Source organism: Pteropus vampyrus, unplaced genomic scaffold (assembly GCF_000151845.1).
Source record: "Pteropus vampyrus isolate Shadow unplaced genomic scaffold, Pvam_2.0 Scaffold4, whole genome shotgun sequence".
Classification (NCBI taxonomy): domain Eukaryota; kingdom Metazoa; phylum Chordata; class Mammalia; order Chiroptera; family Pteropodidae; genus Pteropus; species Pteropus vampyrus.
The window spans coordinates 977,700-1,002,692 of record NW_011888785.1 but is presented as its reverse complement, the minus strand read 5'-3'; the positions used below and the strand labels follow the sequence as shown (position 1 = coordinate 1,002,692).

Genomic DNA, 24,993 nt, shown 5'->3' with positions numbered 1-24,993 from the left:
AACTAAAACAACTCATCCATTTTAACCACTGTACCTTTAAAATAGTGAATCATACCATTATATCTGGTTCTGATATTCTTCAAGACAAAATAATCAGTATTAACACAGGTTAATTACACTAAATGTCCATCAAGATTATTTCTCAGAAAATTCATTCACTATAACTCAACATAGATTTACATGTTGAGACTGAGGTCTGCATATGATTATTTTTACAGGAAAAATTCTAGATCCAAAAACACCTCATTGGTTCAGATAATATGAAATACAGTGAAACTTCAGCACACTAAAAAACTTGGAGGGTCCTCTACTACTGCAGCAGAATTCAATCCAAACCCCAAAACTTAACTAAAATCACATTTTTACCACCCTCATTTCCCCAAACCTTTATAAATAACCAAACAATAACTATTAAGGAAATGTGGCCTCTATTAATTGCAGTGAGCAGGTAAATTCTCCCCAAAGAAATTATATATTTTTTGATGTCATGTACTTAAAACTGTTGGTCAGTTTGTTTCAGCTTTAAAATACATTTTAGGCTAGAACTGTATATACTTCCAATAGGAGAATAAACCATAACGCCTTATTTTATCCTTCATTGCAGAAAACAATAGATGTGCATCTTCAAATGCAGCGTCCTGCACCAGGTGCCTTGCTCTGGGTCCAGAATGTGGATGGTGTGCTCAAGAGGTGTGTCTTTTTCTTTGTTTTTCTTTTCTTTTTTCTTTTTTTTTTTTGTTCTTTTCTCTTTTTCTCACAGTTGATATGCTCTCTAGCATAATTTCATTGCCCTAATATTCTGTGCCTTGAAGGTACATAAGGAAAAAGAAAGATACTGATGAGCATCAGGGAAATTTTATTTGGTTTTATGCTTGGAAACAGCATATCTGGATGACTATAAAATGTAACATTTTTATTAGGAAAATTATGGTAATTTTGAAATGAAGTGCAAACCACTTTATGTTTTCCATCTGTTCTATAGAGAAAATTGGCAAACGCAGATAATAAATGTGCTAGGTCAGTAGGCTCTGTATGAAATTCTTGTTGCAGCTTGGGGCATTCGGTTATATATCCAAGTTGGATCCTTGTCTTGTATTTACTCGCTTATTAAAGAAAAGCGAGCTAATTTATTGGTGTTTCATTCTTTTTTATTCGAAATACTTGGAGAAAAGTGATTTACTCCATTTCATAACACTGTACATCAATTCCCTGGTTACTTATGGAAAGTGGGGTGCTTTTCTTTTGACATGCGACCCTCTTCATGAGCTATGTATACATTTAAATTCTGTGGAATGGAGAATAATTCAGAAAATGTTTATTGTTGAAACAGTGTTTTTATATTCTAACAAGAGAAACATATCCCAATAACAAAGTTTAGTAAAACAATTATGACGCATTCCTTCTTTCTTGGCTCTAAAGTTGTCTTGTGAGTATTGTTTTGGTGGCGGTAATCTTCGATCAGAACTACTTCATATAATTTATGAAGAAGAAACCATCTACTAATTTGGAGTTTCTTTTAGGAGATTACCTAGGTAATTTTATATTTATTTATGTAGTCTCTGAGAATTGGAACAAATAGATCTTTAATGGCTTTTTGCCTGACGTAAAGAAACATCTCTAGCTTTTTGTTACTGCTTGCCCTTATGCATCCCTCAGGAGGAAAAAGAAAGCTGGAATATAGCAAAAGATGGTGAACATTACTTTCTTCTATAAAGAAAGTGAGTTAAGAGACAGGGGAAAGGTTTACGAAACTGTAGCCTGCCAGGTCTCAAAGTAAGCATCCCTCCTACTGACAGCCTGAAGCCTCCGTTAATATACAATGGGCTTTCAGAGTGAGAAAATCAGATGTCACTCAAAACTAAGCAGTGCCTCGTGAGAAGCCATGGAGTTAAGCAATGTTATAGAGAGGACAATTCCAGAGTTTCTGGGACCAATCTCATCACCTCTACTTCCTATGAGCCAAATGACCAGACAGAATTCACTCAGTTCTTTGAGCCTCATCTCTATAACCTTGAGTTTGGAGTTTACTGCCAGATTTTTCTTTGTCAAGAATGTTTTGCAGCTTGATATTTTCTGACCCTTACCTAGTAATCCACTTTAGATTTTTCCTGCATCACTGAGGAAGATCCTTAGAGTTGTGAAGTTTGTGCCAACTTGACATTAGTTGCTAAGAATTTTAGTGAGTGTAGTTTAGAGAACTTTCAAAAGATGGTTCAGAAACCCAATTGTCCACTAAATGCAATATGCTGGCCATATAGAATGTCAGGTTCCAGAGGGACCTCTTCTCCATCTCAAACCTCTGCTGGCACAGAAAGTTTGGAGAGTCACAGTTAACAGGAGTTGCAATGTCAGTCCTGCCATTGGAGGAAGGATTTTGAGTGTTCAGGGGAACGGCTGGTCAAATAGAAGGAAGTAAGCCAAGGGGGAAGGTGACTGCCTGCTCAGAGAAGGCAAACTTGTCTGCTGTTGGTCAAATCCTCCTTAAGGGATATCTTAGAAAATATTCAGAAATGACTTGGATGTTCAAGTCCCAAAATATTCTGTGTAGTGCAAGGTGGTCTAATTTATGTGCTGAAAAAGTAGGCTCTGACATGAGATCAGCTTGGATTCAAATCTCAGTTCAGTTTCTAACTGTATAAATGTGGACATGTTAACATAACCCATTCTGAACCTCAGTTTTCCCTAGATCTAAAATGGAAATAATAATTGTAGCTATGATGCTCTTCTGTGAAGATTAAGTAAAACAGTATGTGGGAAGCAATTTGGACACAGGCATTACTTAAGAAAATGGGAATTGTTACTATAAGAACTTCCACGAAAGCTAGAAAAATTCATTCAGGCTTGGGAAACTCCGAGAATTGCCTGTGTTAAGAATATAACCTCAGGGGAAAGAACCAGTGTTAGGGCCAAGTCACTAGCCTATTATTCACAGAAAGAGCTGTCCACATCCTACAAGCTGACCTGACATCATCGAGAGGAAGAACGTAATGGTTGATTTTAAAAGATCGCCCACCACTTACTTAGGCATATGTAACTGATGTCTTTTACTTCTCAACTAGCAAGGGTCAAGGAAAGATGCAGTTTTCCTCTGTTCACAATTAGAGGAGGTAAACGGTAACAAATTATGTCTGGTTTATGTAATTTTCAAAGCTGGTCAAAAGTAAAAGATTGTTAGAAAATTTACACAAGGTATACTCAATTTTCCTACATTCTTGTAAAGCATGTTAATCTGTCGTTTTATATATTTTACCTTCTTTTTCTCTCCATGCTACATAAAAGTAATTTAAAAATATTTAAGATAGACAGAATCTCATTGATATTACCTAGTTTAATGCCTCGTGTCCCCTTTACCGTATATGAAAGACTTGACAAGTTTCTCTTCCTCTTCTGTCTGATATGTCGGGTACAGGTTGTGATTGCATAGCAAGAAGTTAGAGAGCAGTCTTGGAGCATAATTACACTAAACAAAATATGATGCAAAAGGCATTCACTGTCAAAAGAAAGATGACAGAATTCTTTCATTTCCATGCAGATTGCCGAATTTGAAAGTCAGAAGGACTCAGAAACGAGTAGGAGAAAACACTTTTCTTATCTCTCCAGGTTATTATATTAAACAGGTAAAAGTAACAAGTGACAGAAAGCCAACCACAGCAACTTCGACCTGGGCTATTCATTCTAAATAGGTTTTAGATGCAGACGACTGAAGTATGAATTCGCTTGAGTGTTTCTTGAAGAAAAAGTAAAACATAAGGATTAGAAGAAATTAAAATGACATCAAATTCCAAAGATTAAAAGGGTGTGGCATCGAATTCTTTTCTTTTATACGAAGTGGAAAGGAAGCCACAGTGGGTGGGGGCAGCATTCCATTCCTTGTTTTGATGCCATGGTCTTTTCTTCTCTTTTCAAATCGAATTGTCAAATTGGCAGTGTTTTTCTTAGTTTTTTTTTTTTTTTTTCAACAGAAGTTCACTACTTATTATTATTTCTGGCCTCTACACTTGCCTCCTTATTGTTCCCTGCCCAAGCGAGGCATACTTCTTTCTGCCTGGGGGCACTTACACAGTATGTTCCCTCTGTGCGTGATTTTTTTTCCCTGCAGAAGTCCCTGTAGTTCACTGACTGAGCCTTTACAGTTTTGTTCAGATGGCATCTGACTATCCTATTTAAAAATGCAAACAACATCCCATCCCCTTTTTAAAATTTTTTTAAATTATAAAATTTGGCATATTAGCTTCAGGTGTAGAATAGTGTGCTGATTCAGACATTACAAAATAATTGAGACTACTTTGCCTATTTTAGCAAAATGATTTGACATTTACAGGTCAAATGACATAGCCTGATGTACAGTCACAGTAAATTTACCATAGTCCTTTCTTTTCCTTTTTATATATACAAATCACAAAATCTCTGACTATAAAGAAAACTCAGAATTATTTGTACTTTATTGCTTTCCTGACTTGAAGGCTTGGAGTTTTTACATTTGTAAAACACATGTGGCCCTTGGTCTCTGTCCTGTCATGTGAGGCATGGATGAGCACACATGTACCAAGCGTTACGCACCCTCAATATTCCCCAGGCTCTGGGACAAGCGAGATCTTCCCCACAACCTAGCCTGAGGCTTTCCGAAAGAAAGTTACACATATGATAGCAGTCTATGCCACCTTTCTCTGAAGACCTCCAAGTTGTTTATAAACCAAATCTCACATTCGGTACCTTGACATTTTATCAATAGATACGATACATTTGGATACAAGAAATTAAAGATTTGAACGTTTTAAACTTTAGGCAAAATCTAGGTGTATGGTCACTAGCAAAGCAAATCAAATGTTTCTGTTTCCATGAAGTCATTTGCCAAATGACACCTCGAAACCTTGACTGTAAAGAAAATATTCTCTTTGTCTTTTAATTATATTTATATTACAAGAATGCTCCACAATCAAAGTCAGGATCAGTACTGCAGAGTCACATAGTAAATTTTTTTTAAGTTTTGTGGGCCACATACTGTCTCCGTTGTATATTCATCTTTTTTATTGTTTTACAGCATTTTAAAAATAAAAAAAAATTTTTAGCACTCAAGCCAAAAAAAGCCAGACTATGGGTTGTATTTATCCCACTGTTCCTCGTTTTACAACCCTTGTTCTAATTTGAGATAGGAATTAAATTAACATCCTTGAATGAATGTTTATATATTGCCTATCACTGTCCCATCTACTTACTCACCACTGCCAGGAATGTCCCTGTTCATAATTAGTGATCTCATATTTAACTAACATTACACTTGATAATCTCTTTTCTCCACAACCCTGTGACATTCTGTATTTCCCCTAAATTAACGCCCATGATAATTACATTTACTTGCTTAATGGCTGAATTCACCACTGGTCTATTCACTCTTTGATAAGAACTTTTATCAGTCTTGTTCCATTTTGTACCCTCAGCACCTAACAAACTTCTGTCTCTGAGTAAGTTTTCAATCAACATTCTTTGACTGAATAATTAATTGACTAGAAACACGATTCTCTGAATCAGCTGAACTAAAAGAGGAATGACTGAATGCCAGATCAAAACAGCCAGGAAGATCACTGAAGTATCTAGCTAATGTGTAAGCAGATATTCCAAATAATTCAGGCCAACATTATATATAATAAAACATACTCCAGACTTTTCAATACATTTCCTGTTCTTAGGGAAAAAAATGGTTATATGAAGAATAAAAATATTAATATTTTTCTCAATCAAGATAAATTTTAAGCTTGCTCCATTATTTCTAAGTATATTGGATGGCTATTGGATAACCATCAACTAGCCAATGGTGAATGGTAATGAAAGTTCCAGATTCAGTTAGAAAATCAGGAGAATGAGTTGCCATCTTCTATCTCCTTGCCTCATTATGAGCAACTTCCTTGGTTTACTAAATTATTTACAGGCTGTTGTGTGTATAAGACATTGGAGGATTTTACAGTCTAAGAAATGTATGTTTCCAATTCATTCTTTTATGAATTTTCTGCACCTAATTAGGCATGTGACTTCTGAGGATTTGCTCCCATATTCCAAACATAATAGTATATAATAAACATACCAGTTGAATTCTTTGAGAACTAAGGGTTACTTTTGGAACCACTGATTGGTCTATTTTGGCTAAATTTTCTTTTGGAGCAGTCTTCCCAAAGTAAAATATTTAGAAAGAATTAAGTTGGTATAATTTTACAGTGATCGGTTAACAATATTTAAAGTACTTAGTTTAAGTCTCCTCTTTAATATTCATTTTCTTCTTTTTAAATAAGATTTAAAAATTAAAGCTTTATTTAATAAGACAAACTTGCCAGAACTCTTATTGGAAATATGAAGCTATTTTGAGTAGTTGCGTAGTTTGGGCAATATTAAAAGATGGCTTCTTTGCAATATTTGTTATGTGGTATTCTGTCGTTATAATTGAGGTGATATGCACTAAAAATGTCAGTGATTTTCCTTCTTTTAAACAGGATTTCATTTCAGGTGGATCAAGGAGTGAACGTTGTGATATTGTTTCCAATTTAATAAGTAAAGGCTGCTCGACTGATTCAATAGAATACCCATCGGTGCACGTAATACCAAGTGAAAATGAAATTAATACCCAGGTGACACCAGGAGAAGTGTTGATCCAGCTTCGTCCAGGTTTGGTGATTTCCAAATAAATTTGCGATGATTCTTAATTTCAAATGACATTTAGTTTTATTTGCTCATATTTAATATTTTGGGGCAGGCAGTATTGTTGTTGTAAAAATAACAGTGGGCTCAGAATCAAGAAATTAGAATTCTAGTCTTTATTGTGTCTATAGCTTGCTAGCTGTGTGGCCTCGAACACTCTACAAATCTGACCACACTATATAATAGTAATGTGTTTCCAGACTTGATCACGTTGTAGTATAGTTGTGTTCCTACTCTACTGCCAGCTTTGGAAGAAAGAAAACGTATTTTATTCCACTCTGTTTCTCCAATGCCTAGCAGAGTGCTGGCATGTAGTAAGCCTTCTATAAGTATGTGTTGAATTTAATGGTTGAATAATTAGTAAGAGATGTGAATTAAGCTAAGTCCTTAGAGCTTTTGTGATGAACCTCTAGACACAAAACTACAATTCATAATTGTCATAATTAACTTGAGCTGCTTTGTGATGGCTCCTGAGATTAACATACACTTTTCCTCCTATATTTCTCTTGTACTTGCCCTTCCATCACATTATATTCCAGAGTTTGGCACATGTAGTAGGCCACTAGAAATTATTCATTTTCTCTAGTGCTAGAGAATCCCAGTGTACAAACTACATATGGCAAGATAAGTTTAGGTATACAGGTATGTATCACTCAATTACATTCATTTAGTTTTAAGTGATATGCAATTGTCTTCAAGCCTTCATTATTTCATCTGGGTGGTCTTGTCTTGTCATTCAATTTTTAAATAACCATTATTGACACATGACCTCCCTATATCCCATAGCTGAACTATTTCTTGGACAATCTTGGATTATCAGATAGACAAAGACCATTTCTTTCTTGGCCCAAGGCACATTCCCAGCTTCCAATTAAAATTGTGCTCTTCACCATATAAAACAACTGCCAAGCACAGGATGACATATATGAAGAACAGTTGGAAATGAAAGTAATGAGATTGGTAAGGTTATGGCACTTGCCACCTTCTGTTGTTGCCATAACAAAATGCCATATACTAGGTAGCTTAAACAACAGAAATTTATTTTCTCACAGTCTGGAGGTTGAGAAGTCCAGATCAAGGTGCTAGCCAGTTCAGTTCCTGGAGAAGAAGAGAGAGTGACAGAGAAAAAGAGAAACAAAGACAGAGAAAAGGCTCTCAGTGTCTCTTTTTATAAGGGCATTAATCCCATCCTGAGGGCCCCACCCTCATAACCTCATCTAAACCAAATCATCTCCCAAAGGCTCCATCTCCAAACACTATCACATTGTGTGCCAGGGCTTCAAGATATAAACTGGGAAGGGAAGAGACATAATTTAGTCCACAGCACTTGATATATAAAATAATATTTTCAAAGGCCATGAAATATTTTCAGAAATTAATCATATTTTAGACAAGAAAACTGAATTCTAAAAGGCAATACTGTTTTTATAGGTGGATATCTCTGAACACTGCGCAATAAAATTTTAAATCAATATGAGAAGATAAACAAATATTTAATAACAGAAATGAAGAAAAGCTTCTCCTAAATAAATTCTATCTCCAAGAATAAGTCACAATTCTAGTAACAGACTATTTATTAACAAAAATAACAACAACCCACATCAAAATATATGGACGTGACTGAAGTTACTCAGGAAAATTCAAAACTTTAAATATTTTTATTATTGAAGAAGAATGAAGGAAAATTAACTAAGCATCCAAATAAAGACATAGAAGCAACAAAAACATAATTACCATAAGGAAAACAAGAGGAAGGAATTCATAAGTTAAGAAAAAAAATTAATGAAATGCAAAATAGGAATAAAAAGTAAAACGAATGCATAAATCCAAAAACTGGTTCTTTATAAAGCCCAATAAAATGATAAGTTATTGACAAATTTAATTAAGAGGACAAAAAAACCCACAAATAACCTAATTATATAGACTATAACCAAAGAAACAAATATTGGGAAAAAAAGACTTTAAGAAAATATTAAATTCAAAATTCTATGGTAAAATGTATAAATCTTGATACTATAGATAATTTATAGGAAAATATATGACTAAAATTGACTCAAGAAGAGGGAGGACCCTAAAAAATGTAATAAAGATATAAGAGGTTAAGTACACATGAAGCTTATAATATTATTTGCCTCTAATAAACATGACTAAAGCCTTTAAAATTGTCTTGCTCTTTTTTAAATACTTGAAGATTTAAAAATTACACAGTGCAGTTTTTCTTACTGGTATGTTACAATTAAATTTATATGCTTAAATGAATTTAGCTTGTTCCCTTTTGTAGATACACCGGTGGCTGAATCTTCCTGAGACTGTAACAGTTCAAAGGTTAAAAACTGTTTCACTGCTGTTTCCACAATGATAGTAATGATAGTAATGACAGCAGTGGTAATGGGGGAGGAGAAAAATGGACAGACTTGGGAGATAATGGGGAAGCAGCATCCTCAGAGGAACATGTGAGCTCTGGTTCAAGCAACTATGTGATGGAGAAGGCTGCCCTCTTAGGAAGGGGTGATATTGAATTCAAGCTGAGACTGCTTGAGCTGAGGTAGTGACTTATCTACAAGAGGCTGAAGTTCAGGGGGAAGACACAAGTTGGAGATGGAGACCGGGGATGAGATCACAAGTAGTAGGAGAGCGAAAGGAGAAATGCTTAATGTCTGTGTCAATCATTATGGGGCTTGATTTTATTCAATTTCTCACAACTATATGAATTTCTGAATGCAAATTAGTATAATCGTCTAATGTGTGTAAGTCATCTTTATGACATAGCTATGACAGACTATATCTTACAATCTGTATATACAGCAAATAGTTATTAAGTTAGATTTAATAAGTTCATCTAAAAAATGCATTATGGCATCAAAGACATGCCAGCTCTGGGGCATAATATACAAAGCTATATTTTATCAACTCCAGATATATAGAAACGTCACTCCTTATAATGTAAAAGTCTTTTCCACCATGATACATATAAGAGTTGAGGGTTTGAAATAATGCATACCTAATTGTAAAATGTATTTATCCCCTAATACTGATTTTGATTTATTTGATTTAGTTATAATCACTGTATTCTTTTCTGATAAAAATTCATGACCTTTAAAGTAGTAATTTTCATAGATATTTCTATTATATCATATACTGACTAAAACTATTAAAAGAATGTTAGTAGGACTACATAAAATATATAATCAAATATTTGAAATGAGATTTTAAAATGATATTTTCATTTCTTAAACTATACTTTTTTTTTCTACTTTTACCTATCAATCTTATGGGAAAATAATAACAGAAACAGGTTACTGATCCTAGTTGATGTTCCAAAAGAACACTGAAATTAAATTTTTAGGAAGACAGGAGAGAGAAAGAAGTTATCCAATTCTGCTTCAGAACTGTACAGTGACTGTGATAAGGATTAGTATAATTTATACTTAACTAATTCAAGAAAATATTTCAAATTCGATTCATTTTAATATTGTAAAGTCCTTTAATTTAGTGTAGCTTAATTTAAAATGTAAGACTTTTCAGGCAGTATATGATTTTTCCTAAATTCAATTTAAAAAAATCAAAATACAGAAAGCATGCATTTTCCCCCACACCCCTGGTACATATCCTCCATTTTATCCTCCACAAAACCTCAGAAATTTCTGTGCTTTGCTTTTCAAACTAGTCTCATATTTGAGTTTTCTCCTACTCCACCAAAGTATAATTAATAATTGGCTACTCTTTCTTCCTGCCACACTTTTATACATTTTCAGTTTTATCTTTCTTCCTGCTACACATTTACAAAACTTTTTAAAATTATCTTTTCTTAATGTCCAGTCATGCTTGTTGCAACCAGTTCTTCAGAGATGCTCACACCATTATTTGAGTGATTCAAAGTCATTCTAACAACTTTTAGTTCTTTAGGCTATTCAAACCAATACTGGCAATAGCTCTAAGTAGGTCTCAACTTTCCTCCAAGTCCTCTTTCTTATTCTATGTCACAGACTCACTTCTCTCCCTTTGAAGTTAATTGAAAGAAACAAGAATCCAAACCTTTAGAATCTCAAAAAGTATGCGGATGAAGCTTTCCTGGAAATATACATGGAGCATATATATTTTGGGGCCAGATGATACTCTTTTCCTTTTAAAGAGCGAAACTATTTAAGCTCCCCCAAATCTGTGGGAAAGAAGTCATAGATATTAGCTTCTTACTGTGATAAACATGCAGGCCCTTTGAAATGCTATATAAAAATGCGCTTTAAATATAGTCTAGTTAATATTTGAGTGGCTATGGATGTACCAAACCTAGAGGCTTCAGAGATGAATAAACAATTTTTATCCTGATGTTGCTTAGAATCTAGTAATAGTAATGGTAATAATTACTAACATCTATGTATTTACCAAATAGTTTACCAAATACTGTGGTAAATATTTTACATAGATTACCTCAGTTAGTAGCTCTTAGCCACTAAAAGGGCCCACCCCCGTATAGCTTCTCTGTTGGAGTAGCATTTAAGACGTTATTAGTGCTTTCATTGATAACTTTACAATGGTGATGGCCCCAGATACTGCCTCACTTTTAGATGTGTTTCTTTCTCATCCAGTATATTCAAAACCTCTTTAATGTCATCTGCTCTTTGAGCCCTGTGTTGGTGGCACCCCAGTATGAACTGAATGGGGATTTTATCTAGGGAAATAGTATTCAAGTGTCCGTGAAAAAAAAATTTCTACTGCCTCCAACAGAAAGTTTCTCCCTCCTATATAATTATTCAATCCAAAGCCAACTTGACAGCATATTGTGGGGAGTGTCTAAGCTCATGGGAAAAATATGGTAATCCAATCTTGCCCGTTCGTTCACTTTCCTCCTTAACAGAGCACCGTGGGCTTTGGGATCAACCTACCTAGGGCTGCCAACCTTGAGCTGACTACCTAAAGCTAGAACCTCACAGGAAACTCAAGTGCCTTGCAGTTTAAAAGTGGTGATTATTGTTCTCTCCAGCAATGACTAAAAGGCCTGTGTATGGAAAAATTCTCTTTTTTCCTTTATTGAAAACTTGTCTTACCAAGGAGGCAGCTCATGATGAGGTCTTCAACTGACCCAGGTACATGTGCTAATGCCAACATCTGTATAACCCCAAATCAAGCTGCAGCAGCCTACACTCTCCAACTCTGACCATTTGGCAAGGTGTCCTTATAGCCCTCTTCTTTGCCGAATTCAGTGAGACCAGGATGTGCTTGCTAGGCTATGAGCAGCTGGTGTGTGTTGAGGGCCCCTGTGTGGTTAGCATTTAGTTGGAACTTCCTGAATAGCTTAGGCCTCCAAGGACTGTGTTTTTGCTAATGCTTCACAGATTCTGCCTGTTGGCTGAAATAACCAACCAACAATATAACAACCTGCACGATATGCTTAACTGGTTCATTTTGCAATGACTCTGAAAACAGATAGCCATTCATCTTTAGACAAAGCCACCATAAACTGCAATGATACATCAAGATGAAAATACCATGTGGCCAGTGCCTAAGGCCTTCAGCCATATACCCAGTTCTCAATGATTAAAAAACTACACAATTTATAAAGAAAAAAAAAGTTAAATACTGACCCACACATTAAAGCTCAAGCTCCTCCTCATGAACCGCATTCTCCAGTTATGCGCCATTTCTGTTTTTCATCAATCCAGCCCTTCCTACCAGATTCTATCATTCTCTTGAATTGTTTCTCTACCTAAATTGCAGGATACTTCCATGTGGGAAGGCTTTTCACCAGATACTCAGAAAGTAGAACACCTCTGGAGGCAACCCAGCTCCCAAAGGGAATGAGTGAGAAAGCTCGGTAGGCCTGCTGACGCATGCCCATTTTTTCCTTCCAAACTCGTGGGCCAAAAACTGAGGAGTGTTACAGTAAAGGGGCTTCCTCTATATAATGGCAAAGTGAGAATGAGTAAATAGTTCCTATCTCCCACAGTTATTATTACATACCAGAAAAAACTTACTATTTTTAGTACATTCTGTAATCTAGCTAAAAAAACATCTAATTTGTCAAATAATTTAAAAGAAAATATTGCTACTTATAAGCACATTAAGATAAAACATGATTTGATAAATTAGAAGATTCCTTTAATTGGCAGATCAGGCTACCAATTAAGTATGCAAATTTGTGTTTATTAAAAATTTTTCCACTCCAAATAATTCTCCATGAATAAATAAATAATGACTTACAAAGCATTTGCTTTATTATTTAAAATAGTAAAATTCACAAATCTCCTGTATTTAAATTGATAACTCTTCACCATCTACTTTTAAAAAATATAGAGCTACCAACTCTGCAAGATGCCATATCCTTTGTATACAGGGATACAGAACCTTGTATCAAATGCATATGGACAGAGAACTAAATAAAAGTTTATTACAGACAGTTGTCCTTGGGAGGCTCCCACAATTCTCCTTGTGATGACCCTCTCTTCTCCTGCAGTTCCTTTGCCTCTGTGATACCTCTTCGACATATGTTTATTGAGAACCCAGCAAGGGTTGGAGAAATGCTATTCCCTACATTGCCCAGGTCCTCAATATGGTACTGCTGGGTACCATTCTTTTGACCACTGTTTTATTACTTCTCACAACTAACTGCTGGGAAGAATCCTATCAAGTAATTCACGATGAGCTACTAATTATTTTGAATAGCATAATGAACTTCTCAGTAAGAGCTTTCACATCTCATATATAAATATGCCTTAACCCAAAAGAATGAATTTATACTTGCATCCAATAAGAGGTAATTTTTCTTAAGATACCTGTCTGGTTTTCTTCAAACTTAAAAGCCATCTTAACAAACACAGCCACCTACTCTCTCTGGAGATAGAATGCTGCTTGCTGTTTTGTGCTGTGTTTTTCTAGGTAGTAGAAATACAGGTTCATATGGTGATAAATATATTCCCTACTATATTTATATTGAGCTGGTGCATTTGGTATTATCTCTATCTGCCCTATAGAACCATGGGAAATTCATTGTAGAAGTTGGAAACTAATAAATTTGTATGGTTTTCAAATTGCCTTAAAATTATTCTAGAATGTTCTTAATTTCATTATGTACAAATTTATGATAATGGTTCTATATCTAAAATGCAACTGATTGATTGATAGCTTATCCTGAGATGTCTAAACTGAATACTATATGATATCTGTCTTTCTTTGAACTAGGAGCTGAAGCTAATTTTATGCTGAAAATTCATCCTCTGAAGAAATATCCTGTGGATCTTTATTATCTGGTTGATGTCTCAGCCTCAATGCACAATAACATTGAAAAATTAAATTCTGTTGGAAATGATTTATCTAGAAAAATGTCATTTTTCTCCCGTGACTTTCGCCTTGGATTTGGCTCATACGTTGATAAAACAGTTTCACCATATATCAGCATCCACCCAGAGAGGATTCATAATCAATGCAGGTATCCAGTGTTGAAGGTGGACTTCATAATGCTAAATGAAAATTTTTTCTTATAAAATCTCACTTCGTTTTTATATAAAGGACTTACTAAATTTTATATTTTTGTTTTATTAAATGGGAACTGAAAATATTTGGGAAGTACGTTCCTATCTGAAAACTCCTGAGATTATCCGTAGCTTAGATTTTTTATTTTCTATTTTTCAAATATTTTTCACTTAGTTTTTCTCACAAAAAAGCACAAATAATACTAATAATTTTGGACAGACCTCCAATGATCAAGCTGCCATATATATAAACACCTCTTCGAAAATTGTTTTACCTTTTTGATTGCTTCGAATTTGCTGAATTAATGTTTGTTGAATTTACAGTACTTATGTTGCCAGTACTGCAACTATATTTCCATTACTGTATTTGTGACTGTGTTTATAATTATGTGGCTTATGATGGGACTTCAAAAAAAGCTCAACTAGCAGATAGAGGGTAGGTCATAAGACGACAATTTGCCTGCTAGAAAGTGCCCTTTTTCTTGGGCTTTTTGGAAGTCTGATTCTAAATGGCATATGCTCCACTACAAAACAAGAACTGACCTTAAAAATAAAAGTTTCTCCCACAATATTCTAATTAGCCTGTTGAATTTTCAGAGAGAGAGGGGGAGATGTTTAGTTCTTCCTTAACAAAGCCTTTACTTTTAACATCTTCTTTCCTACTTCCATCATAAATTGCCCAGATCACTTTACAGTACACACTCTAATTCACCAAAACAACTCTGCTGTCGGTTATAGCAGAACAGGACTGATATATCACCTCAAGGAGTATCATGTGCCTTCTCCTATGTGGACGTACCTGAGGAAAGATTCTCACTTTTGGGAACATCAGGGAGTTCTCAAAACAATTTTAATAAACTCTGATTGTTCATCAGTAATTGCACATCAAACGTCACTTAAAAAATTAGCAAAAGATTTTTAAATACTCTAACAACAGTATATTTTAATTAAATTCCTAAAAAACATTTCCCAAAAAGTGTTTTTCAGCTGTTCCATGGTCAAATGTAAAAGGGATCACCGCAAATTCTTATATCCTCTTTAAAAAATAACACTACATATTAGCTTAATAAAAGCTCTTAGATGTCCTCTGTTAAAGAAACATGTTTAATCTTCCTTGTTTCAAACACCAAACTGTTATATTTCTATTTCCTACTTGCAAAGATATATTCACCAATATTTAACTTTTCCCTAATTTTATAAAGTACAGATTTTCTCTTACAAAATTTCCTTGGCAAAAATACCACAAATGTATTCCCTTCTCACACCAACCACGCAATTTTACTATGAGTAATATTTTGGATCTTTGAAGGAAGCATAGCAAAATAAATTTGCATTTCTTCTTTACCCATTTAGTGACTACAATTTAGACTGTATGCCTCCCCATGGATATATCCATGTGCTGTCTTTGACAGAGAACATCACTGAGTTTGAAAAGGCTGTTCACAGACAGAAGATCTCTGGAAATATAGACACACCAGAAGGAGGTTTCGATGCTATGCTTCAGGCAGCTGTTTGTGAGGTAAGTAGTTTCACATTATTGGGTGTTTGCTCCAATGCAAAATTCCCCAAGAATTTCTATGTTCTCTTTAATTTATGGAGTGAAAACATAGCATAGAAGAACATATCCTTCTATCTCTTATTTGTCACTAATGTTATTCATTTGGTATATGTTCAGGACAGAGAAGCTAAATTGGGAGAGCGTTATAAATAGGAAAAGACAGAAGGGAAAGAATAACTTATGCACTTGGAAAATCCTTTCCAAAAGGGCTGCTCTTTTCACTCACCCCCATCCAAGAAAGAACCAAAAAGAGCCTGTTGTCCCACTCACATCACGTTGGGTGCTCTGCACGTCGTAAACCTGGCTTGTTCTTCCTCTGGGAGAACACTAGAAATCTGTAGCCAGGAGCTAGTGTGATCAAATGACTGTGGTAAAACAGAGAATGTACAAATAAAAGTTAATTCTATCTATGAAAGAGCATTGTGTTTATGCACATCATTCTAGCTTGAGTTAATGTTTGTGAACTTGAACGTTTACTTGAGATAAAGACCACGGTACAGATCTGTTATTGTACAAGGTCTAATTACATGTTTATTTTAAGAGTCATATTGGATGGCGAAAAGAAGCTAAAAGATTGCTGCTGGTGATGACAGATCAGACATCTCATCTTGCTCTTGATAGCAAATTGGCAGGCATAGTGGTGCCAAATGATGGAAACTGCCATCTGAAAAACAACGTCTACGTCAGATCAACAAGCATGGTAATGTAGGAGTAGCCTCTTAGTAGTTATGATTCTTTTGGTTAAAGTGTAAGTTTTAATTGGCAATTCAGCTGTTCTTGTACCAAGAAATTAGCTCAAGGAGCATCATACATAGTCAGGATAAGCCATGAGAGAAAAGTTATAGGAAAATGCAATCTATCTATCTTTATCAATAAAATATAAGGCTAAAATATTTTGACATCATCTAGTAGCTGATTCAGATGTACTACAAAGCACTATTTAAATTATGAAAATAAAAATGATAGAACTTTCTTTTAATGCAACTGAAGGACCTTAAAAAAAAATCCATCCATCTATCTATCTATCCATCCATCCATCCTTTTTGTTTTATATAAACAAAATAGTTCTACAAAGTTGGTATATAAAACATATTAAGGATTGGTAAGAAAGTGTATTTGACCTAAGGAATCCTCACAATATAATAGGTAGGGTATATGTAGAGAAAAGGAAAAAAAAAATGGTAAAACAAGGCCAGCTTCCAGTATTCTGTACTTCACACTTTCCCTCTGAAGCTTATCTATATTTAAGGGTTCTTTTTTCTTTTTTTTTTTTAATCAGTGAATATCATTGCTTCCTGAGCATTAGTTTCAGCTCCGAATCATATATTTACATACAAATTCCTAGAACCGTATCTTTCCCAGCATTAGCTATTCTACATGTGGAAAATCAACTGCACAAAATACCTTATTTCTGACAAGGACACATATTTATACATCCATGCAAATGTTAGAACAGAAACTTCCAAACTTTCTCAGATCTTTGGACCCTAGTGTCTTAGTCACTTTCCCCCTGGTGCCCCTTGACAAAAAACAAACAAACAAAAGGGGGAATAAAACCCTGACAGTTCTGTTTTTTTAAGTTGTAGTTTCAAATAACTCTTTGTGACCTAAAAACTTAGCAGCCAGTTAAAAAAATAATATACATCATGAATCACATATACATATATTTGTGTCATTCTTAGTAAACAAATTACTAATGGGAACTTCCAAGACTTGGAATCAGATTGGATATTGCCACCCTCATTTCCTATTTCACACTTATTTTCAATCTGCCCAGCTTCGCAAAGACATGATGTCCTCTAAAGCAGCAGTCCCCGACATTTTTGGTACTAGGGACTGGTACTCCGATGAGAATCTAATGCCTGATGATCTGAGGTGGAGCTGAGGCGGTGATGCTAGCACTTGGGAGTGGCTGCAAATACAGATGAAGCTTCACTCACTGGCCTACTGCTCACCTCCTGCTGTGTGGCCCGGTTCCTAACAGGCCATGGACTGGTACCAGTCAGTGACCTGAGGGTTGAGGACCCTGGCTCTAAAGGAGCAGAGCCAAATATAATCTTAAAACTGTGAACTAACTCCAGGTAGTAGTTCATGGGTACCTGACAGATGCTGAGTATCACCGAGTTTCCCTTGAAAATTTAAGACATTTCGAGGCACCCTGGTGAAGTGCTGCACTGCTCCCGGCACCTGATACCCAGTTTGGGATCTGCAATGTTAAAAGCATATAAATTATGCTGAAATTTGTGTGTTTCCCATGAGTAAAATTTAAATTGTTTAAATTTAGTTATCTGGAATATCCTACTGGATTCACTGAAAGTCTGGAGGAGCGATTATATTACCGCATGAAAGAAGTTCAACCTTTGGTTAGTTTAGTTTCTTGAGAGCAGCCTCAAATTTTAAAGAGTTTAAAAGGCTGCTAGAGTCTGTAATTAAAATTCAGGGTTTAGAGTTATTCCAGCAGTGTCTTTCCCTTTGTTAACTGTCTTCCACTCAGCTACATTTCATTTCGGTAGACCCACCTCACTCTCCCCCACTCCCCTCACCCCCTCCACTTCAGTTTAGTCATTTCTTATCTTTCTTTCCTTCTAGTTAACCTCTTTTAAATCTGAGATAGAATTCGAATTTATTTACTGGGGAGTGGAGGAGGAGACAAGAAGAATTATTCTATTATGAGACAAGGAGAAGCTTTCTTTTTAAAGAAAAGTAATAATCCCATTATTCTCAAATTGCATTGCATTAGTCTTTTGAGGTTTTGCCAAGTCACTGAAGTCATCTCTCCATAATTGTATTTTAAAGGGTGCTGTCGCTCATCTAGGAAGGATTCCTTAAGTCAAAAAAAAAAAAAAAATGCTCTCATAATTTTAGACATATGCCATGCCATATAACCTTATGGAAATAAATTCTAATTCTGGTGGAATTTTACATAGTATTTGGGCTCTTATGACATCAGGAATTTGGATAGTCTATCATGAGCTTCATTTGCCTTCTTCAGCATTGTTCCACCTACTGAAAAGAATGAGGCTACCACATGTCACTGATGTTTACTGAGTAAACCAAGGAGCTGTGTGTTAATACCTTAGAAAAATACTTTTCTCTCATCCCAGGTCTATGTGCTAAGGTTCCTCTTTCTGAGAATTCTCATTCCCTTCATTTCTAGGGTCACTGCCCAAAAACAAAAGAAGCTGAAGCTTTTTGATTGATCCCTTGTCTATGCATTTATATCTACAAGATGTGCTATTTCTCTGAAACTTTCTATATCCAAAGCTACCTTGAACCTGACTCTAAGCATACGTGCCTTCTCATTTTAAAATGATCTCCATCCTCTCCTCTTTGGCCATTATAAAAGAACTATAAAAGGTGTAAGCTAGACAGGCAATTAAACACTTTGCTTCTTGGCTTTATCTCTAGCAGCTAAAACCAGTGATGTTGAATGCTATCTGAGTTTCTTGGTCCAAACTCTGGTTCCTTTATGTATAAAAGGAAATAACTGATAAAAGACCTTTTTTATGTCTAAATTACATGGGCGAGTTCTGCTTGTACACATAGCTATTTCATGAGGGTTCGATGTGAACTCCAGAATGGTAACAACTACCATATTTTGAGTATTTACTACCTGAAACCACTGTAGCAAACACTGCATACAGAATCAAAATTATCTTTACAACGACTCTGTAGGGCAGTCATAATTATCTCTCTTTTACAAACAGAAAAACCAAAGGTAGAAGAAATAAAGTGACTAAGGACAAATGGCTAGAAAGTTAAGTAACAAAGCTGAGGCTCAGTCTAGTTCAATCTTATGTTAAAATTCATATTCTTAATTTGCCACAGTGTCACAAGAGGAAAGTAGAAGAAATAGAGCAATGAAGTTCCTGGTTTAATTTTTGTTCTAACTTTCTGGTTACAGTCTCACTTATAGAAGAAATAAAGCAGATAATTTGACTTACATAAATTACAAAAGAAGATATAATTTAAAATAATTTATATTTGCACATTATTATAAATTTTTTATGATTATTGGATAATGATGTTATACTATTGAATATATCACATTTTCCACTGCTTTTTCTCCAAGTGCTGGAATGAAAAACTTGAGTAGTAATGTAGTGTTATAATTTATCCAGTAATAATGGTGATTTAAAATATGGCATTCTTTTGAAAATGGTAGATGTTACTATAAAAAATGTTAATGGTGTAGAAAACAGGTTATTAATACTAAGGGTCTGGAATTTTACCCTGTCTGCTCACCCAGCTCTTCCAGGGTAATTCCTTACCTCACTCAGAGCCCTCACAACCATTCACCCACTCTTAGCAGAGGCCAAGAATAATACCAAGGTCTCCAGTAACAATGAAAGGGGTCCAAGGAACAAGTATTTGGAAGAGGCACACAGGTCACGCAATGAGCCCTTCCTTATTAATGAGATTTTCGAATGTTGTTATGACTTTCAGTCCTGGATGAAGAGATGCAAATAGACAAAATCCTACCATATTTCTAATTGTATTTAGTAGCTTAGGTGCGGTGTTTCTTTCTCTTGTGTCAGTCTTCTTTTTTTCTGTGCCTCATTATATTATGGTCAGCGATTCTTCGCCCCATCACATAACATCTCAGAATTCACTTACTGCTGGCTTCATTCCCTCTCCTGCAGCCTCATTTGAATGGACTAGCTGCTGAATTGATTACCATCTTAGAGGACTGAAGCTTAATTGCAGAAGGCATATTAGGCATTACTCAAGAGTTTTGCTTCCTTATGGTAAAAACAGTTAATATTCTGCCTCTGACTTCTCATGCAACTTTAACATGTTCTTGATTTATAATAAGACATTTAGGAAGCTTTCTTTTTACAATATATCTAAACTATTTGGAATTATATTCAATTTTTCCAGAACTACAGATGAAGAAAGGGAGCTCGAGAAGATACTTTACTAATTTAATCCATAACTTTGCTACCTGAGTTAACACATTTTCAGAAAGTTATACCTCTTTGTGTTCTATTTTTTTCTGAAAAGGCTATTTCAGGTATTTTGCTATATTTGCTGATATCAGACAGCATTCCATGTAAGGACACGATTTTATTCTTTTACCAAAGAGACAATTATTTTTGCTGCTCTGATATTAAGAGATAGCCTCTCCAACTTCGGAAAGTATTAACTCTCTCAGACACATACTAATAAAAATGCTAATTCACTGAGCACTTACTTTGTGTTGGGCATCATGCTGAACATATTGCTCATGTTATCTCCTTCAGTCCTTACCACAACCCATTATAGTTGAGGAAACTGAAACTTAGAGATATCAGATTAATGTATGCAAGATCACAGAACTACCACAAATGTGAGTCAGGATCCACACCTAAGCTATCTAAGGCCAGAATCCATTAATGTATTTCAACCTGATGCTGTGCTGACTGCCTCCATTTATTACTATTGACACTGAGCTAGGTGATCTGCCAGACTCTTCACATTCTTTAGCTCACTAAATTTCTGTATCAGCTCAGCATGGTAGGCATCATCATACCCATCCACAATAAATGAAGTGGAGAGGGAGAATAAATATGTTGTCCAGGGTATCTGATTCTCAGATCTCTAGCTTGTGCCCATGCCACAATCTTCATTCTAACTTAGTACTGGCTGCCCTTCAGTAAACTAATAAATGTAAGTAATTTTGATGACACGGAAAGAAACTGCATTAGGGTCGTTCTTTAAAATATTTTAAAGCATATTTGACTCTGAAGCTTCTTATAAAAATAATTATTCTAATACTTAAAACACTTTAAAAAGATATACTTCCTAACCCAAGTTTATTCAATATTCCTAATTTTTGCACAATACCAAATACTACAGCTAATGAAAAAAAAAAAAAAAGATCTAGAATAACCCCAAATCTTCTACCTTTTATTACAGACTGAGGCTTAACAGCAAAACAACTGTTTACAGTCAAATGAGAGGCCATTTAAACCAAAATTATTATTTTAAGGGAATAAAGAAGTATTAATATTTATTTTGTCTCATGGAAATTACTGATTCGTCATTATGAGAATAATAACAGTAATTCTAACAGACTAAATTAAAGTATATAATAAAAATTTTCACCTTATTTCATGATTCTTACTTTTTCTCTGCTTAACATTGCATAAAAATATAACTTTCTAAATTAATTAAAGAGATAAGATAAGTTTAGGGTGTCACCCAGGCAGAATACATCTAAAAAGTTTTAAGTCCATGTGCAATTTTTTTAAATATTGTTACAACTTTTAAAACTAACAAAATGCTTGATATCAGCTTGATACTCCTCTCTGAACTGTTTTAGATTTTAAATGCTATGAGAACAATAATAACTTCAATAATTTTAGAACCAATCTAATTTAAATGCTTCTCATGCTAGCAGTAAAAAAGCCAGGAAATGATCTCTGCAAACAAAATTTAATTTATTTTTGTCTTTTAAATTGAAAGCAAAAGTTGCACACAGAATCACCTGGGCCAGGCTCAGAATAGCCTAGCACTGCTTTTATATAATGGCTCTGATAATGAGAAAAAACAATGGTTTGCCAGTGGCACAATGAAAACAAAATTTTGATGAAAATATTTATGAAACAATGTTCCAATTCAATTATATGTTTCAGTTCATTCATATTTAAGCACAAAACTTTTTATCACCACTCTCATTGAAATGCTTCCAAAAATTATTAGTACATGCCCCTCACTTTAGTAAAACTGGGATATCGTGATTACAGTTGATGCTATGTTGAACAGGAGCCACAAACACTTTAGGGGCCGGATACAATGGGTAAATAAATGAGGGAAGTCAAACAAAGCATATCTAAGAGCCTCACATCTAGCCTTTAGTAATGGCCTCCAAATGTCTTTTATTAAGCAGTCTTTTATTGAAAGCTGTTTTTTATTAGGTAGTCCTGTGCTCTTTGTCCCTTACATTTATACACCACTACCCAACATTCCAGTGAGGTGTGGATATTGCTATTACCTCTATTTCACAAATGAGAAAATAGAGACATTAAAAAGGATCAGCCCTATATAGTATTGTCTATGGTAAATGCTAAGCAGTGTTGACATCAGGACATGAGTCCCTACTCACCACTAATCTGGGCACACAAAATGGTAAACAAAAAGCCTTTACATTTCACATGTCATCCCCACCACAACTCTGAGAGGTAGATACTAGTATTTATACCTATTTTATACATATGGAAACTGGATCAAAGAGAGGTTAAGACAGCTGGCCAGTGTTACATAGCTAATAATTGCAGAACCAGGAGTTGAGATCCCGGTGGTCTCTTTCCAGAGCCCCTGCTCTTGGTATGGTTCTCAAATGGAGCAATTTTGCCCCCCAGAGGGCATTTCAATATCCAAAGACATTTTGGTTATTAAAACTGGGGGAAGAGGGAAATACTGGCATCTAGTAGATAGAGGCCAGGGATGTTGCTAAATATCTTCCACTGCACAGGACAGCCCCTCACCAACAACAGAGAATACCTGGCCCAAAATGTCAATAGTGCCACTGATGGAAAACCCCAGTTTATGCAAAAATAGGCTACTGCAATAGACAGGGACTGACAACACATAATTTAAAGTCTTCATCTCTAAATAAATCTCTGCTATGAGATTGCTTTCACGTTATTTGTCTCTTTCATCTAAAAAGTGAACTGTAAAAAAATAATCTAGGTAATTGAGTACTTTATTTACCAAGACACTGGGTTTTTTTCATATCTTATTATAATATTCAATACTATGGATTCTATATTATCTTACAAAAATTTATTCTGAATCTCACTTTTATGAAAAGAATCTTAAACACTTCTTTCTTTGCCACTTATATGCACATTATTAAAATTCTTTCATACATCTCCACACAGTTATCTCTTTAACCGAAGTTGCTTTCAATGAATCTTTCTTAACCTACACTTCCCTTCTGACATTTTTAAGTTATTTCCCATAAGTCACAGTGAAGGTGTTGGTGAAGAAGAAAAATGTGAAAGGAATCCCTTTGCCCTAAATTACTTAGCAGCTGTGTGGTACATTACTTTCTCTTCTTCTCCCTGAAATGCCTGTTATCTCTGTCAATTATTTTCAGAGTTTAGAGAAACAATACATAATGGGTTAGACAAAGGGGGAGTTAGAGATGAGAAACAGTGACGTCAGTAGAGCAGCTGGCTGAGAGGGAGTGTTCCTGCTAGCGAAATACAAGACATAAAAGATAAAATGCTTAAAAGATAATGTGCCTCACACAGGAAAGGGGAGGGGGCTTCAATAATGGCCATTAGTCCAAGCTCTCCTGGTTTATTTAAACATCTGTTACACATTTGTAATTTTGACAAATCTGTGTCAAGGTGCTCGCTTTTCTTTTAAAACTGATTTCTTCCTAAGGCTAAAAAAAAAAAAAAAAGTTCTTTTAAGCTTAAAACCTAAGTGACCTTTTTAATGAGCTTCTGACCAAACTAGAACTTTCTAGATTTAAATTTTGTGTATTTTTGGTCAATGTGACTTTCTGGTTTTGAAAGAGGAAAGAGATTAAGAAGGCTCGGAAAGCTGCTTACATCTTGGACTGTTCTTTAAATATTGATTTTATATGTGTGAAGTATAAGCCGGTTAAAAAAATATATGGATTAAATTTTCCTTAAATATGAATGGTTTTAAAAATTAAGAAGAGGGAATGCGTGGCAAACTGTAATTATTGTTTGTCTAAGCAAAAATATTTGAAGAGTAGTTGCTGCCTTTAAAAAAATACTCATTTACCTTTCCTTTACTTGTTCTCTTTAATTTACTAGCATTATGCAAACTGTCATAAATCTGTTTTAAGAGTATACATATTCTTAGAAATAAGGAATAAAAATTTATCTGGTAGAATTTATATTTGGAGGAATGTTTTTCTATTACTTTAAAATTATATTTTAAGAAATGCTCTGGGCAAGAACTTTTCTTATGGAAATCCATGTGGTAATACTTTTTAAACCTCTTCATAAATTGGTTTCATATCACATTTAAATGCAGTTCATGAAAATTTGATTTACTTCTACCACAGCAATTATAGATTATATAAAAATAAAAGCATATTTGTTATGGCTATTATCTTAGTCCATTTGGGCTGCTATAACAAAAAAGCATAAACCGGGTGGCTTATAAACAGAAATTTATTGCTCACAGTTCTGGAGGTTGGAAAGTCCAAGAACAAGGCACTGGCAAATTCAAGGTCTGGTGAGAGCCTACTTTGTTTCATAGGTGACATTTTCTAGCTGTAACCTCATATGGTAGAAGGGGCAAGGGAGCTTTTTC

The 24,993-nt window shown here is 34.9% G+C and overlaps 1 protein-coding gene across 3 annotated transcripts in view; it reads left to right on the top strand.

The window, feature by feature from the left end:
- ITGB8 (integrin subunit beta 8) overlaps positions 1-24,993 on the top strand; it is a 73,345-nt gene that overhangs the window by 28,356 nt on the left and 19,996 nt on the right. For 2 of the 3 annotated variants that reach the window (XM_011362703.2, XM_023532813.1), the window contains exons 2-6: positions 605-690; positions 6,483-6,654; positions 13,864-14,110; positions 15,507-15,672; positions 16,253-16,411. In XM_011362703.2, the coding sequence (XP_011361005.1) occupies positions 605-690; positions 6,483-6,654; positions 13,864-14,110; positions 15,507-15,672; positions 16,253-16,411 (830 nt within the window). The remainder of the gene's footprint in view (positions 1-604; positions 691-6,482; positions 6,655-13,863; positions 14,111-15,506; positions 15,673-16,252; positions 16,412-24,993) is intronic. The other variant, XM_011362712.2, reaches the window with a different exon arrangement.